Source organism: Cervus elaphus, chromosome 9, assembly GCF_910594005.1.
Source record: "Cervus elaphus chromosome 9, mCerEla1.1, whole genome shotgun sequence".
In the NCBI taxonomy this organism is placed as follows: Eukaryota; Metazoa; Chordata; class Mammalia; order Artiodactyla; family Cervidae; genus Cervus; species Cervus elaphus.
In genome coordinates, this window is record NC_057823.1 from 72,971,712 (window position 1) to 72,987,029 (window position 15,318).

At 41.4% G+C, this 15,318-nt stretch overlaps 1 protein-coding gene across 4 annotated transcripts in view; it reads right to left on the bottom strand.

Annotated features, from left to right (window-relative positions):
- The window catches only part of ATP10B (ATPase phospholipid transporting 10B (putative)), a 360,994-nt gene that overhangs the window by 84,283 nt on the left and 261,393 nt on the right, over positions 1-15,318 (bottom strand). For all 4 annotated transcript variants that reach the window (XM_043913467.1, XM_043913469.1, XM_043913468.1 and 1 more), the window contains one exon: positions 2,244-2,329. In XM_043913467.1, coding sequence (XP_043769402.1) covers positions 2,244-2,329 — 86 coding nt within the window. The remainder of the gene's footprint in view (positions 1-2,243; positions 2,330-15,318) is intronic.

Here is a 15,318-nt window from a genome sequence, read left to right on the forward strand (position 1 = left end):
AGACCCACCTGTCCTTATGGAGGGAGCTGCTACAGAGAGAATATTGAACGATTCACTGTTAGTAGCTAGTGGTTTAAAGAGCATTTATGATGCTCTAAGGTGATAACCTATGACAGCATCTTCCTTGTCTCCCGGTCATAACATTCCTTCTTCAGTACAAAGGGACTGTGATCTCATAGCCCTTCTGTTTACTGCGCTGTTTACATGGATCCTTTATTGAACTGACTCACGCAGTATTTCTCCACCTCGACACTTCTGACTATTTGGGTGGGATCAGTCTTTGTTGTGGGTCTGTTCTGTGCCCCACAGGATGCTGAGCAGCATCTCCGACCCCTACCCACCAGATGCCAGGAGCACCTCATCCCAGCTGTGATAATCAAAGCGTCAGACACCATAAAGGTCCTCTGATAGGAGGGAAAGGGGTTTGAGAACCACTGCCCTGGACTGATCTTACTGCTTAAAAATTGCATCGTTAACTCTGACATCCCTAATCTTCAAAGCATTAAAAACTACTCAGTTTCTAGCCAGCCTGGGTAGCCCCAAGAGAGTTCCTACATTAAGGAGGCCAAAGAAGCTTCTGGATACCTGGAGGCATCAGTCCTGTGGTTTGCTCAGCAAGAGAGCCTAGGTCATCTGTGGGTGGGGGGCCTCGGCAGAGATGTGGGAGCTTGGTGCAGAACTTGCCAGCATCCCATGGGTTGACTGCTAGACTGACCAACTGGACTTTCCAGGCTCACCCAGGAACCCTGGGCAGGTGGGGAAAGATGCCTTTAGAGGCAGCGACCAGGAAGAGAGGGTTCTGGGGGTTGAATGGAGCTGGAAAGTTCTGTCTGAGATGAGCCCAGGCTGAAGCTTAGAAAGGCTGGCTGCTGACATGAGCTGTTTGAGGGAGAAAGGATTACAAATAGAAACCCAGCAATGAGGCTGCTCTGCAAGAGGATGGAGAATGACTCAAGGCATGGGAGCCTTGGGATGAACCAAATCCACAAAATTTGTGCATGAGGGGAGGACTTCTTGCCCAGGCAGGTGGCAAGCTCCACCTCACCAGATGCCTGCTATGAATCCTCTTCTCCTCCAGGAACTTGCGCCCTTCTCTGTCCGTCTCCATCTGCACTCTCTTAATTTTTAAAAAGTAATTTGCACAGAAAATCTGCTATTTCTTTTGTATTGGTCTTGCTTTTCCCCCTCTTATCTTGCTCCTCAAGACATCTCATATGGCCTGGGAAACATTGGTTGGAGGGAAAACCCTGTCACCTGCCTCCTGAGAAATCTTTTGAAGTCTCACTGCAGGCCCATTGGTAGAGAAGCTGCTATAACATGTCTGAGCTCATTGTCTGCGTGCAGACAGTGCAAAACACACAGGGGTTAGAGTGAAAAGACAGGATGGAAGTTCTGGCCCCGCCTTGTAGCTGCTGTGTGCTTCTGAGGGAATCCTGAAAATTTTTATCATCAGCTCTCCCATCTGAAAACCGGGAATCAGAATTCTCACTTCTCTGGGTTGTTTTGCAAATTAAATGAGATGATGTTCTGAGAAAGTCATCTGAAAGTGTTAAAGCCCTGAATAGGTCACTGCTCTCTCTCTCTCTTTTTTTTTTTTTGGTCTTTTGCATTAAGACCAGTTGTCAAATGTGGGAGCAAAATTACAGCAAAACTCTCAGGCTGAATCAAAACTGACAAATAATAACAACAGTAATTGCAACAGCACCATGAACTATCTACTCTGCCTGTTTCCATGCTTTATATAGGATCAGCTCTCAGACAAGAAAATTCCTGTGATGTAATCTTTATTTTACAGAAGTGGCAATGAAGGCCCAGAGAGGTTAATTAATTTACTCAAGGTCATATAGCTTGTACGCAATAGGGCCTGGTTTTGAACCTAGGTCTGTCAAAATCCAAAGTCCCCATTCTCAGTGCAATAAAGGCTCCTTCAGAAATCCGGTCTAAATTTAATCTTACTTGCCTCCCCTGAATCAGAGTGTGGTCTCGACTTTGATGCTGTTTCACAGAGTTCTGAAAAAACTATTAGTGAATTTAAACCTGCAAGATAATTAAATGTCACTCCATCAACAACAAAGACTGGAAAAGGTTTCTCAATTTAGTTAGGTTTCTTTAGCCCTTTCTTAAGATAAAAAGAAATAAACTTTCTTAGGACCCACATGCTTTTCTGTTTGGCCATTTCAAGACAAAACTTCTAGCTTGCAGAGGCAATATTTACAAGCAGCACACGGGTGGCAGATACTTACATATAACCCTTAAATTTGTTGAGGTGGTTGTTGGGCTTCTCACACACGATGGTGTTGTGGAAATGTTCTGGTTGGAACTGTACCTCCTGTGAGAGAGAGAGTGCTGCGAGGTTATTAAGTCAGAGAGATCTCGTTTTAATAGGATCACTGGGAGAGCTAATCATAGTTAGAACCATTGAAAATAAGGTAATGCCCGCTTTGCTGCACCGTGATAATTGCAATGTGTGAGAAAAAACAGTAGTATCCTCATTAAGGAGGAAGAAGTAGATGCAGAGGAAAACTTGAGTGCTTGGCAAAGGGAGGGCCCTGTCCTGACTGTTTTTTTTTGGGGCCTGGATTTCAGTCTCTAGGCTCTAGTTGCCCTGTAGAACTTACTGCCTTGATGGACATGTTCTATGTCTGCACTGTCTAAAGTGGAAGCCACACATCATGTGTGGCTGTGGAAATATGGTAGTATGACTGAGGAGCTGATTTTTAACTGTTATTTAATTTTAATTAATTTAAATAGCTACCTGGGGTTAGTGGCTACCAAACTGGGCAGTATAGAAATCGATGATCAAAAAGAAGAAATTATAAATCACACTACCTACAGCTAGCCAATATTCTTGTGTATTTAGAACTTCCAGAGTTCAAAAAAGTATGTACATACACCTACACACATTTGTGTATGGACACACACCCACATTTATGCATTTCAAAAATGAGACTTAGTGGTCATATACAGTGAACATTTTTACACATTATTACATTTTTCCACATCTCTTTAAACACCTGGATAGAAACCTATTGTATAAATGCCACTATATTTCACTACTGAACACTGACCTGCTTTCAACTGTTGGCTGTTGCAAAAATGCTGTGAAAATAATAGCTAATAAAACAAAATAAGTAGCATTCATTGGACTCTTACTTCTGTCAGATGCTGTGATGAGAACTTTAGAAATGCTATTTTTTCTTCAAGCTTACAATTCTTCTATGAAGTAAGAACTTGATTATTGCCTCCCTAGAGATGGGCAAACTATGACTCAGAAGGGTTAAGAGGCTGCTTGTGATCCTATCAGGACTAGGATTTGAATCCAAGTCTGACTGCCAACCCTCTGTTCTTTACTTGTACAATATACTGCCCCCCACCTCTTACCACCACAAACATTCTTATAGCAAAGCATTTAAAACACATTCTTGACTCTTCATTTTTTCTCTTTTGTTAGGTATTTTAGTTTACAATCTCTTAAAGTCCAACCTGAGGAAAACACAACTAGGGGTGAGGAGATCTTGCTTTTTAATTCGACCCTACATTGACTAAAAGTACAATTCAGTTTTCTCATCTATAGAATGGGGCTAATACCATTGTCCCTCAGAAGACAGAATTTGTGTGGGAAAGTTTTGAAAGGTGTAACAGGCCATACCATAGAAGGATGTAGTGCTAAGGTGGGATTGGAACTGGTTCCCTGGGTAGAGCTTTTAGCCTGAGTAGTGAATGAATCACTCCAAGCTGCAAGGTACAGCTGTTCAAAGTGGTAAATTGATTAGAAGAAATGACAGCATCTTCTGGCTTCGTGTAAATATACTGTCCATTGGTTCTGTGGGGGTGCCAACATAAATAAACTCTCTGCTCACTTGAAATAAATTACCCATCCAGGAGTTTCTAAAAATACAGCCCTTTCCCCTCCAAGTATTGATTCTTTCAGGGACAAACACTTGCCGAGTTCTGAGATGATAACAAATAACACTGTGATTTGTCAGCTGCCTTCGCGGTCCTGATTAAGCCATGTGCGTCCCTCTGGATCCATACCACTCGGCTCACTGAGGGCTTCTAGAATCCGAACTCATTTCAGATGTCTGCAGTAGCAGGTCTGAGAGCTAATGATCACACTGCAGTGAGCCTGTCGCCTGTTTAATCATCTCCAGGCTGTCTTGTCCCTCAGCAGGGCTTCCCAGCGACCTTCCTTCTGAAGTGTCCTGCATTCGTTTATTCTTCTGGGCACTTGCCTTGGGTGCTCTGTCTGTCTCCTTCTCCACATGGAGTGGTGATTTTGCCCTTCATAGCTCCCTGTCCCCTGGGCTCCTTCCATTCTTCCCTAGATGGGCTGTGGAGAAGGACATACGGGCCCCACTGTCGCCAGACAGCCCCTCAGGATTGCTGCCTTCCCTGGATTTGCTGTAACTCACTCCAGGCAGCTGCTAGGAGAACCCAAGGTCAGCGATGGTGGGGCACTGTCAAGCCCTACAAATCTGCCAGGGGCCTTATTTACTTTTTTGAGCTTGTACAATTCATTTATTTATTTATTGGAGTATAATTGCTTCACAAGGTTATGATAGTTTCTGCCGTACAAGGAAGTGAATCAGCTGTATGTATACACACATCCCCCCCCCCCCACCAGACCTCCCTCCCTCTCCCCTCGCCCCATCCCACCCTGTGAGGTCATCACAGAGCACTGAGCTGAGGTCCCTGAGCTACACAGCAGCTCCCTACCAGAGTTTCTGATCCACTTCCGGCTCACTTAGCTTTTCTTACCTTGGGGATAAAGCCCACTAACCACCTTTTCTTGCTGACCCAGCCTATTACCAAAGGCACCACCCTTGAGGAAAGTAATAGCCATCAGGGTACAAGAAAAGATAAACCCCTTCCATAGAGGAGAGCATTGTGTGTGGTTCTTCAGGTCAGACCCAGTGATGTGGGGCATTTACTATGTTCCAGGCACCCGTCATTAAGTTTTCACAGTAACCTTAAGAGGTGTGGACAGAAGTGCAAATGTAGATCAATAAAGCAATTGTCTTACGGTTGGTAAGTAACAGAACCAGCACTGCAAGCCATGACACTGGAATCTAAAGCCAGTCATTACTATCACCATAGTCATTGTTATCATTGTCATCATCATCATCAATACATTACATTTATTCCACTTTCTCTTCCTATGATTATTATTACAGCACTTATTGGATGCTTATTAAGTGTCCAGAACAGCTAAATATTTCACACAGGCTCTTCTCTTGAAGTCACACAATAAACTGATCAGATCGGCACTATTATTACCCTATTTTATAATACAGAGGAGGGAACTGAGGCTTAGGGAGAGTCAGTGAATTTTCCCAATGGCACACAGTTAGCAGAGCAGAAGACAGGCTTCAACCTCAGAATTGCTGATGCCATACAGCCCACCCTCTTAAACCACAGTGCTATTTTGATGCACAAAGGAAAGATGATCATTTAAGAACTCCTTTCGGTCCTGTTTCCTTTTCTATGTTCCTTTTCCATTTCCTATGATCAAAGTACCCAACATGATAAATGAGGTCAACATGTAGTTGACCCTTGAACAACATGGATTTGAACTGTGTGGATCCACTCATACAGGTTTTTTTTTAATAAACACTATGGTCCTACCTGCTATGTGGTCAGTTGAAGTGGTAGAGGTGGAACTGTGACTACGGAGGACTGACTATAAATTATAAATAGATTTTCCACTGTGTGGATGGTTGGCATCCCTGACTTCTGTGTTATTCAGGAGTCAACTGCATGTGGAATCTAAATTTTAATGAAAAGCTATTGCCAGAGTCAGGGAGTGGTGGGTGGGTGAAATGGGTGAAGGAAGTCAAAAGTTAGAAGCTTTAGTTAAAAGATAAATCAGTCAAGAAATATAATGTAAACATGGAAACTATATAAATATTTACTACAGTGCATATTTGAAAGCTGTTAAGAGAGAAGATCTTAAAAGTTCTGATCAAAAGAAAAAAAGTAACTTCGTATGGTGATCAATATTTATTTAGACTTGTGATTATTCCACAATATATACAGATAAAAAATCATTATGCTATACATCTAGAACATAATATTATATGCCAGTTATATCTTAATAAAAAATATAAGCAAACTCCAATGTCTGGATATCATCATCATTACCACCATCACTACCACCCTTCTTAACTTGGGTCAAATAAGGAAGAATCAAAAGCTAAAATACGTAATATTGTCATGCTGACCTTTGACTTACTGCTATTAAATTTTCTGTATTACTCTGTTTCTAAAAGATTTATTTTTATGTTTCATGAAAGGTTTTGCACTCTCATTGTTTTTTCTAGTACCTACACAGATACCTAGTTGGTTGGCAGGTCAAGGTGTTTCTAAGACCAGGCTAGCTCCTCTTGTCACTCTTGACATTTCAGGCCGGATGATTCTTTGATGTTTAGCCGCAACCCTGGCCTTTGCCAACTTGATGCTAGTGGCACCCTCCCTTTCTCACCTCAGCTGTGACAGCCAACAATGTTTACAGACATTTCCAAATGTCCCCTTGGGGAGCGGAGAGAGAACTAAGAATCGTTTTCAGAGAAGTTCCAAGTTAACATGAGATGAAGTTGCAAGGACTGAAAATATTCTCTATCCTATTCATCCATTAAGAAAGGACACGATCTGAATTTTTCTATTTTATTTCTCATCAATTGAAAAAATATTAGGCTTTATGCCTGGAAGTCATAATGACTTGTAATAAGAGAAATCCGTATATATCACGCTATACTATGGAAACTGCTATATAAGCATGGTGGCGGTCTAGGTCATAATGACTTGTAATAAGAGAAATCTGTATATGTCATTCTATACTATAAAAGCCACTGTATAAGCATGGTTGGGCCCTTGCAATATGTGCACTATCTTATGGCTAAAAATAAAAGGAGACTGATTAGGGGAAAAAAAAGAATTTATTTTTTATATATTGTAGAAAATTTATGGGATTTCCCTGGTAGCTCAGCTAGTAAAGAATCTGCCTGCAATTGAGGAGACCCCGGCTCATTCCTGGCTGGGGAAGATCCCCTAGAAAAGGGATAGGCTACCCATTGCAGTTTTCATGGGCTTCCCTGGTGGCTCAGCTGGTAAAGAATCTGCCTGCAATGCAGGAGACCTGGGTTTGATCCCTCAGTTTGGAAGAACCCCTAGAGGAGGGCATGGCAATCCACTCCCATATTCTTGCCTGGAGAATCCCCATGGACAAAGGAGCCTGGAGGGCTACAGTCCATAGGGTTGCAAAGAGTCGGACACAATGGAGAAACTAATCACACACACACACACAGAAAATATATGAAAATTACTACAATTAATAAACAATGCAGTGTGTTACCTCTTCCAAGTATATCTGCAATTTAAAGTAGGGCACTTTCAAAGAGTAGAGGTTAAGATACAAAATTGCCTAGATATAGAACATTCTTTGAGAATTATTAATTTTACACATATATTTTTAACATTTGAGATTTTTTAATTTGCCACCTTCTCTACGAAACCTATCCAAATCCCCACAATTTCATCTCAGTCAATAAGAACTGTTCTTTTAACATGTTTCCACATAAACTCTCATGCCCCCATTTAACACTGGTATATCTAGGTCTCTGCTTCCTTGAGTAAACTGTCAGCTTCCTCTAGAGCAGCTCCCATGACCCCTTGTGTTAACAGGCATACTATAAAGATTTGGAGCTTCAGCTTCAGCATTGGTCCTTCCAAAGAATATTCAGGGTTGAAGGAAATCTGTGAATATTCATTGGAAGGACTGATGCTGAAGCTCCAATACTTTGGCCATCTGATGTGAAGAGCTGACTCACTGGAAAAGACCCTGATGCTGGGAAAGATTGAAGGAAAAAAGAGAAGGGGAAAGCAGATGATGATATGATTAGATAGCATCACTGACTCAATGGATATGAATCTAAGCAAACTCCAGGAGATAGTGAAGGACAGGGAAGCCTGGTGTACTAGTAGTCCATTGGGTCACAAAGAGTTGGAAATGACTTAGCAACTGAATAACAACAACATAAAGATTTGTAAAGGTAAGGTTAGCTGGAGAGATGAATATTAGGACATTAAATACTGAAAGGTTATGGATGAGGAGATAACAAAGAAAACCTCTATAAAGACCTATAAAAGCTCCAGGTACAAATGTTAACTTTGATTCATGGGAATAAGATTGCTCTTGCAAGGAAATGTGGCTCAACTAAGAAAAGAAAATCAAATTCTTTGGCTCAACTAATAAAAAAGAAAAAGGAGTCAAGGTCCTAGATCCCAACATGGGCCTAGATCCCAACAGACTAGTCTCCCATCCATCCACATATTCAAGCATTTATTGAATATTCATAATGTATGAGCCATGGAAGAAGTGAGAGAGAATCAGAGAGGAGGAAGAGGTTATTGACACAGCTCAATTATTGCAGCCATAAAACAGCTCAAAGTTCCCAGGTTAGTCTGGTGTGTTACTTGTGGTATCTATGAAAGCAAAGGAAAGTGAGCCAAGAGTTAGGGTGTGATGATTCTGGGATTAAGGTACTCTCATTGACCTATGCCCTATATACAATAAGCCTCCTAGGGCCACCGGGAAAGTCAAGGTGAAGCAAAGAGGTTGAGAGATATTCCTATATCTAGAAGAGGCTCTTCCCCTTGAATTAGCCTCAACTTTTACTTTCTTAGGCTTATTTTTTCAGTATTCTTCACGTTGATCAATAAATATGATTATATAAATGTATTAATGATCTTTTGAAAATTGTTTTCTGTTCACTCACTCTCTGTCCTGTTCTCCTTTTTTTTTTTTTTTTTTTTAACAATTCTTTAACTTCCTTTTGGAAAATTACCTTTTCTCCCTGGCTCATAATCTTCATAGGACTATAAATCAAGATGCCCTGCCCACTGGCCTATCTCACTGTGGGACTTTGACTTGAGTAGAATAACTCAAGGAAGGAAAAACAAAGGAGACTATTAAGTAATTGCTGCTACCAATATTCTCCTGCTGTCCTAGTTCTTGTTTTTGTGCCTGGGTCTTCATATGAAGCTGAAACTCCAATACTTTGGCCACCTGATGTGAAGAGCTGACTCATTTGAAAAGACCCTGATGCTGGGAAAGATTGAGGGCAGGAGGAGAAGGGGATGACAAAGGATGAGATGGTTGGATGGCATCACCGACTCAATGAACATGGGTTTGGGTGGACTCCAGGAGTTGGTGATGGACAGGGAGGCCTGGCGTGCTGCGGTTCATGGGGTCGCAAAGAGTTGGACACAACTGATCGACTGAACTGAATTTCATATTTCCTTAGATTCTATGAATCACACTGTCTAGCTCACTCCTTTTATTTCACCTCCCAGCACAATTTTGTAATAATCCTGTCTTGCTTAAGTGAGCCAGAGTCATTTCTGTTCCTTGACAACTAAGAATTCTAGTCAACACAGCGGTCTGCTCAATCTATTGGGTATCTCTGGGCCTTTAAAAAATAACGATGTTCATTTACTTGGTAAAATCACATTTCACAAAATGCTGTCCCTCATTTGCTTAATCTTATTTGATCTTTCCAACTCTCCTGTAAAGTGTTCTGGACAGGTTAGTCTCATTTTATAGGAGAGAAAACTGAGTGTTGGTAATGCTAAGTAGCTTGCTCAAGGTCACATAGTTCATGAACATCCAGTTTTGGCTCATTCTAAAGTATGTGCTTGTTCTTTGCTGGAGGTAAGCATTTAATGCTGTCTTCTTACACAACAGACCCTCTGGGCCTTTTTCATGCTTTCTTTGCAAGTTTTCCATATTTACAATTCTCTTAAACCTTCATTGCCAAGCTCAAGGGTTTTACCTCTTAAGGACCCATCTATCTACTGCAGATCACAGCAATTTCTCCTTTCTTTGATTCTAGACAAATTTGCAATATCCATACCCACACTTAGAACTTGAAGTATTTTATACTTTTAATTGTCAAATACCAAGTTATTTCTATAAGCCAATTGGTAGATGAAACATAGCAACTTGTCTATAAATCCCCATGTATACCAAAATGCTATCTCTGGACAGAGTGAAAATAACTCTCACACATACATAGTTTTCAGTTTTTGGTAGGAATTCCTGAAGTCAATAAAAACAAATTTATTTTTAAAGGTCACCAAATTCATAGCAGATTTTAATTTATTTTCTTAACTAATAGATGCTGAAAAGACAACTACTTTCAGAGAAAAGGGATTGGGGTGTAAAGATTATAAAAATTTTTTAATTAAAATTTTTTGATTGTCACTGAGGGTCTTTATGTTAAAGAAAAATAGGGACCCATAGTCATAAGCTCTTAAAGGACAGGAAGCATGTCTTAGACCACTTTAAAACCCCTCAAGGGCCATTACGAAATATTCAAGAAAGATTCTTCTAACAAGATGGCAGAGTAGGAAGACCTTGAGCTCACCTCCTCCCATGGGCATATCAAATTATAACTATATACAGAGCAACTATGAATGAGAATAATCTGAAGACTAGAAAAAGAGATTTTTCAAAACTAAGGATATAATGAAGGAACCACAAGTTGTTGAGTAGGAGGTAGAGAGATGTAGAGATATAGTAATAGTCAAGATCCACACGTACAGGTAAGAAACTCACAAATGGGAGAGTCACAATTGCAGAGGTTCTCCCCAGGGAGTAAGGGTCTGAGCCCCACATCAGGCTTCCCAGCCCAGGAGTTCTGCATCAGGAAGACAAACCTGCAGAATATCTGGTTTTGAAGGCTAGTGGGGCTTGTGTATGGGAGAGCTGAAGGAAACAAAGACTTCATTCTTAAAAGGCACATGCAAAATCTCACACACTGCGAGACCCAGAACAAAGGTTGTCATTTGACAGGAACCTGGATCAGACCAACTTACTAACCTTGGAGACCCTTCCAGAGTGGCAGCAGGCAACTGGGACTCTCTCTGGGAGAGGCTGGTGGCAGTCATTTTCAGAAGCTCATTCTACCATGAAGAGGCTGGTGTTGCCGACTGCCAGTCTTCTTTCTAGCCTCTTAGAGCTGGGACCTGGGCCCTGGCCCCTCATGGAAGAGGACACTGCTCTTGTTGTATTCTATAGATTTTGAATCATTGTGTTCAAAAGCAGTTTTAAGAGTAAAGCTATAGAGATACAAGCTGACTTCAGGAAACAAGAAAATTCTAAAAAAGCCACATAATCTTATACTTAAAGTAACCAGAAAAAGAAGAACAAACAAAGTTAAAAGTTAGTAGAAGAAAAGAAATAAATATCAGAGTGAAAATAAATGAAAGAGACTTAAAAAAAAGAAAGATTGATGAAATTAAGAGCTGATTCTTTGAAAAGATAAAGCTGATAAACCTTTAGCCAGAATCATCAAGAAAGAGAGAAAATTCAAATAAAATAAACCAGAAATGAAAGAAGCTACAGCTGACATGAAAGAAATACAAAGGATCAGAAGAGATTACTATGAACAATTATATGCTAATAAAATGGACAAGACATAAAAAATGGATAAACTCCTAGAAACATACAATCTCTCAAGACTGAGTCAGCAATACATAAAAAATATAAACAGACCAATAACACTAATGAAATTGAGTCAGTAGCCAAAAAAACTACTTAAAGGCCAAAGTCCAGGACCAGATGACTTTACAGGTAAATTCTACCAGACACTTAAAGAAGAATTAACTTCTACAATTCTCAAACTATTCCTAAAAATTGAAAAGAAATGCTTTCAAGTCTAACAGTATATTAAAAGGATCATATACCATGATCAGGTGGGGTTTATTCCAGGGATTCAGGAATCATTCAATATCTTCAAATCAATGTGACATACCACACTAACAAACTGAAGAAGAAAAAATCATATGACCGTCTCAATAGATGCAGAAAAATCTTTTGACAAAATTCAACATCTTTTTATGGTAAAAACTCTCAACAAAGTGGGCACAGAGGGAATACGCCTAAACATAATAAAGGCCATGTAAGACAAACCTGCAGCCAATGTCAATACTCAACAGTGAAAAGCTGAAATCCACCTCTAAGATCAGGAACTAGACAAGAATGCCCACCATTACCACTTTTGTTGAAAGTCCTAGCTATAGCAACCAGATATAAGAAAGGAGTAAAGGGCATTGAAATAGGGAAGGAATAAGTAAAAGGTCACTATTTGCAGATGACATAATACTGTCCAAATTCACAAAAATCAATCAATGTAATACACCGGGGGGGGGGGGGGGGGGGGGGGGGGGGGGGAGCCAAGGTGGCAGAGAAGTAGGACGGGGAGACCACTTTCTCTCCTACAAATTCATCAAAAGAATATCTGAACGCAGAGCAAACTTCACAAAACAACTTCTGATCGCTAGCTGAGGTCATCAGGCGCCCAGAAAAGCAGCCCATTGTCTTCGAAAGGAGGTAGGACAAAATATAAAAGATAAAAAGTGAGACAAAACAGCTAAGGACGGAGATCCGTCCGGGGAAGGGAGTCATTAGAGGACGTTTCCAGACACCGGGAAACCCTCGCACTGTTGGGCCTGGGGGAAGTGTTTGAATCTAGGAGGGCAACCTGACTGGGAGGGAAACAATAAATAAAACCCACAGATTACGTGCCTAAAAGCAACTCTCAGCAGAAAAGTGCCCCAGACACCCGCATCCGCCACCAGAAAGTGGGGGTGGCACGGAGAGGAGCGGGCGGCATTGCTTGGGGTAGGGCCCGGGCCTGAGTGCCCTGAGGACAATCGGAGGGAGCTTTTGTGAGTTGCCAACTTGAACTGTGGGAGAGCAGGGAAGAGAGAGAAAATTGACCGGCCCGAGCACGCTGCCGGCCGTTCGCAGAACTAAGGGACCGAGAAAGTCCAGAGAAGAGCTCGCAGACTGCGGACCGGCCCAGACCCGCCGGAGGGAGCAGGTCGCGGCCAGACACAGGGCGCGGGCACCCGACTGGCGCGGGCAGGGACTGGGGCTGGGGACGCAGAGGGCAGAAGGCGCACGCATCCGACTGGCGCCGGCGGAAACCGAGATTGGGACCGTGGAAGGTAGTGGGCGCGCCGCACCTGGGGAGAGTGCGCCTGTCAAGCTCCTGGCTGCCTGGACCGCTCTGACAGGGAAGGCACAAGAGCGGACGCAGCCTTTTGTTCCGCGCTTTTGTCGATCACCCGAGGGCTGGAGCTGCGCGCAGCGCGCGGCGCGCTCCATATAGAGCAGCTGGGATCCTGAGCAGCGCAGACCGAGAAAGCAGCGCCAGCCCCTCCCCGCAGCGCCAGCCCCTCCCAGCAGGGTGACAGAACTAGCTACCTGAATAAGAGTCCACCTCCGCCTGCGGTGTCAGGGCGGAAATGAGGCTCTGAAGAAACCGGCAAACAGAGGGAACCGCTTCTGAAGAGAGCGGTGCAACAGATTAAAATCCCTGTAGAAAACACCGATTACACCGGAAGAGGCCTGTAGATATCGAGAAGTGTAAGCTGGAACGAGGAGATATCTGAAACTGAGCTGAACCGACACTGACCGCAACAGCTCCAGAGAAATTCCTAGATATATTTTTACTTTTTTTTTTTTAAATAAGAAAAAAAAAAATTTTTTTTAAAATTTTTTCTTTTTTATTTTTTCTCTTTTATTTTCCTTTAAAATTCCCTATTACTCCCCCATTACTCCTTAACTTTCATTTTCATAGATTTTTACGATTTTTTTAATTAGGGAAAATTCTTTTTTTTTTTTTTCTTTTTTTCTCCTTTTTCTCTTCTATTTTCTATTTTTCTTTTTCTCTTATTTCTTTTAAAGTCCTCTAGTACTCCTCTACTACTCCTTAATTTTAATTTTCAATACACTATAACCTTACCAAAAAAAAAAAAAAAAAAAAAGAAGAGAAGCCCTATTTTTTAAACTGAACTTCATATATATTTTTAAAATTTTTGTGTGTGTGTTTTGGTTTTTGTTTTTAATATAGCATTTTTAAGAGTCTAATCTCTACTCTAGATTTTTAATTTTTGTTTTTCAATATATGATATAAATTGTGAACATTTAAGAATCCAATATTCAGTTCCCATTTTTATTCAGGAGTGTGTTGATTATTCTCTCCCAATCTTGACTCTCTGTTTTCTACCTCAGAACACCTCTATTTCTTCCTTTCCCCTTCTCTTCCCAATCTAATTCTGTGAATCTTGGTGGGTGTCTGGGCTACGGAGAACACTCTGGGAACAGACAACTGCGTAGATCTGTCTCTCTCCTCGAGTCCCCCTTTTTCTCCTCCTGCTCATCACTATCTCCCTCCTCCCTCTCCTCTTCTTCATGTAACTCTGTGAACCTCTCTGGGTGTCCCTAACGGGGGAGAATCTTTTCGCCATTAACCTAGAAGTTTTATTATCAGTGCTGTATAGTTGGAGAAGTCCTGAGACTACAGGAAGAATAAAACTAAAATCCAGAGGCAGGAGACTTAAGCCCCAAACCTGAGAACACCAGAAAACTCCTGACTACATGGAACTTTAAGTAATAAGTGACTGTCCAAAAGCCTCCATACCTACACTGAAACCAACCACCACCCAAGAGCCAATAAGTTTTAGAGCAAGACATACCAAGCAAATTCTCCAGCAACACAGGAACATAGCCCTAAATTTTAACATACAGGCTGCCCAAGGTGACACCTAACACATAGACCCATCTCAAAACTCATTACTGAGCACTCCATTGCTCTCCAGAGAGAAGAAATGAAGTTCCACGCGCCAGAACACCGACGCAAACTTTCCTAACCAGGAAACCTTGACAAGCCAATCGTCTAACCCCACCCACTGGGTAAAACCTCCACAATAAAAAGGAACCACAGACCTCCAGAGTACAGAAAGCCCAGTCCAGACACAGCAATCTAAACAAGATGAAAAGGCAGAGAAATACCCAACAGGTAAAGGAACATGAAAAATGCCCACCAAGTCAAACAAAAGAGGAGGAGATAGGGAATCTACCTGAAAAAGAATTTAGAATAATGATAATAAAAATGATCCAAAATCTTGAAAACAAAAGGGAGTTACAGATAAATAGCCTGGAGACAAAGATTGAAAAGATGCAAGAAATGTTTAATAAAGACCTAGAAGAAATAAAAAAGAGTCAATTAAAAATGAATAATGCAATGAATGAGATCAAAAACACTCTGGAGGGAACCAAGAGTAGAATAACAGAGACAGAAGATAGGATAAGTGAGGTAGAAGATAAAATGGTGGAAATAAATGAAGCAGAGAGGAAAAAAGAAAAAAGGATCAAAAGAAATGAGGACAACCTCAGGGACCTCTGGGACAATGTGAAACGCCCCAACATTCGAATCATAGGAATCCCAGAAGAAGAAGACAAAAAGAAAG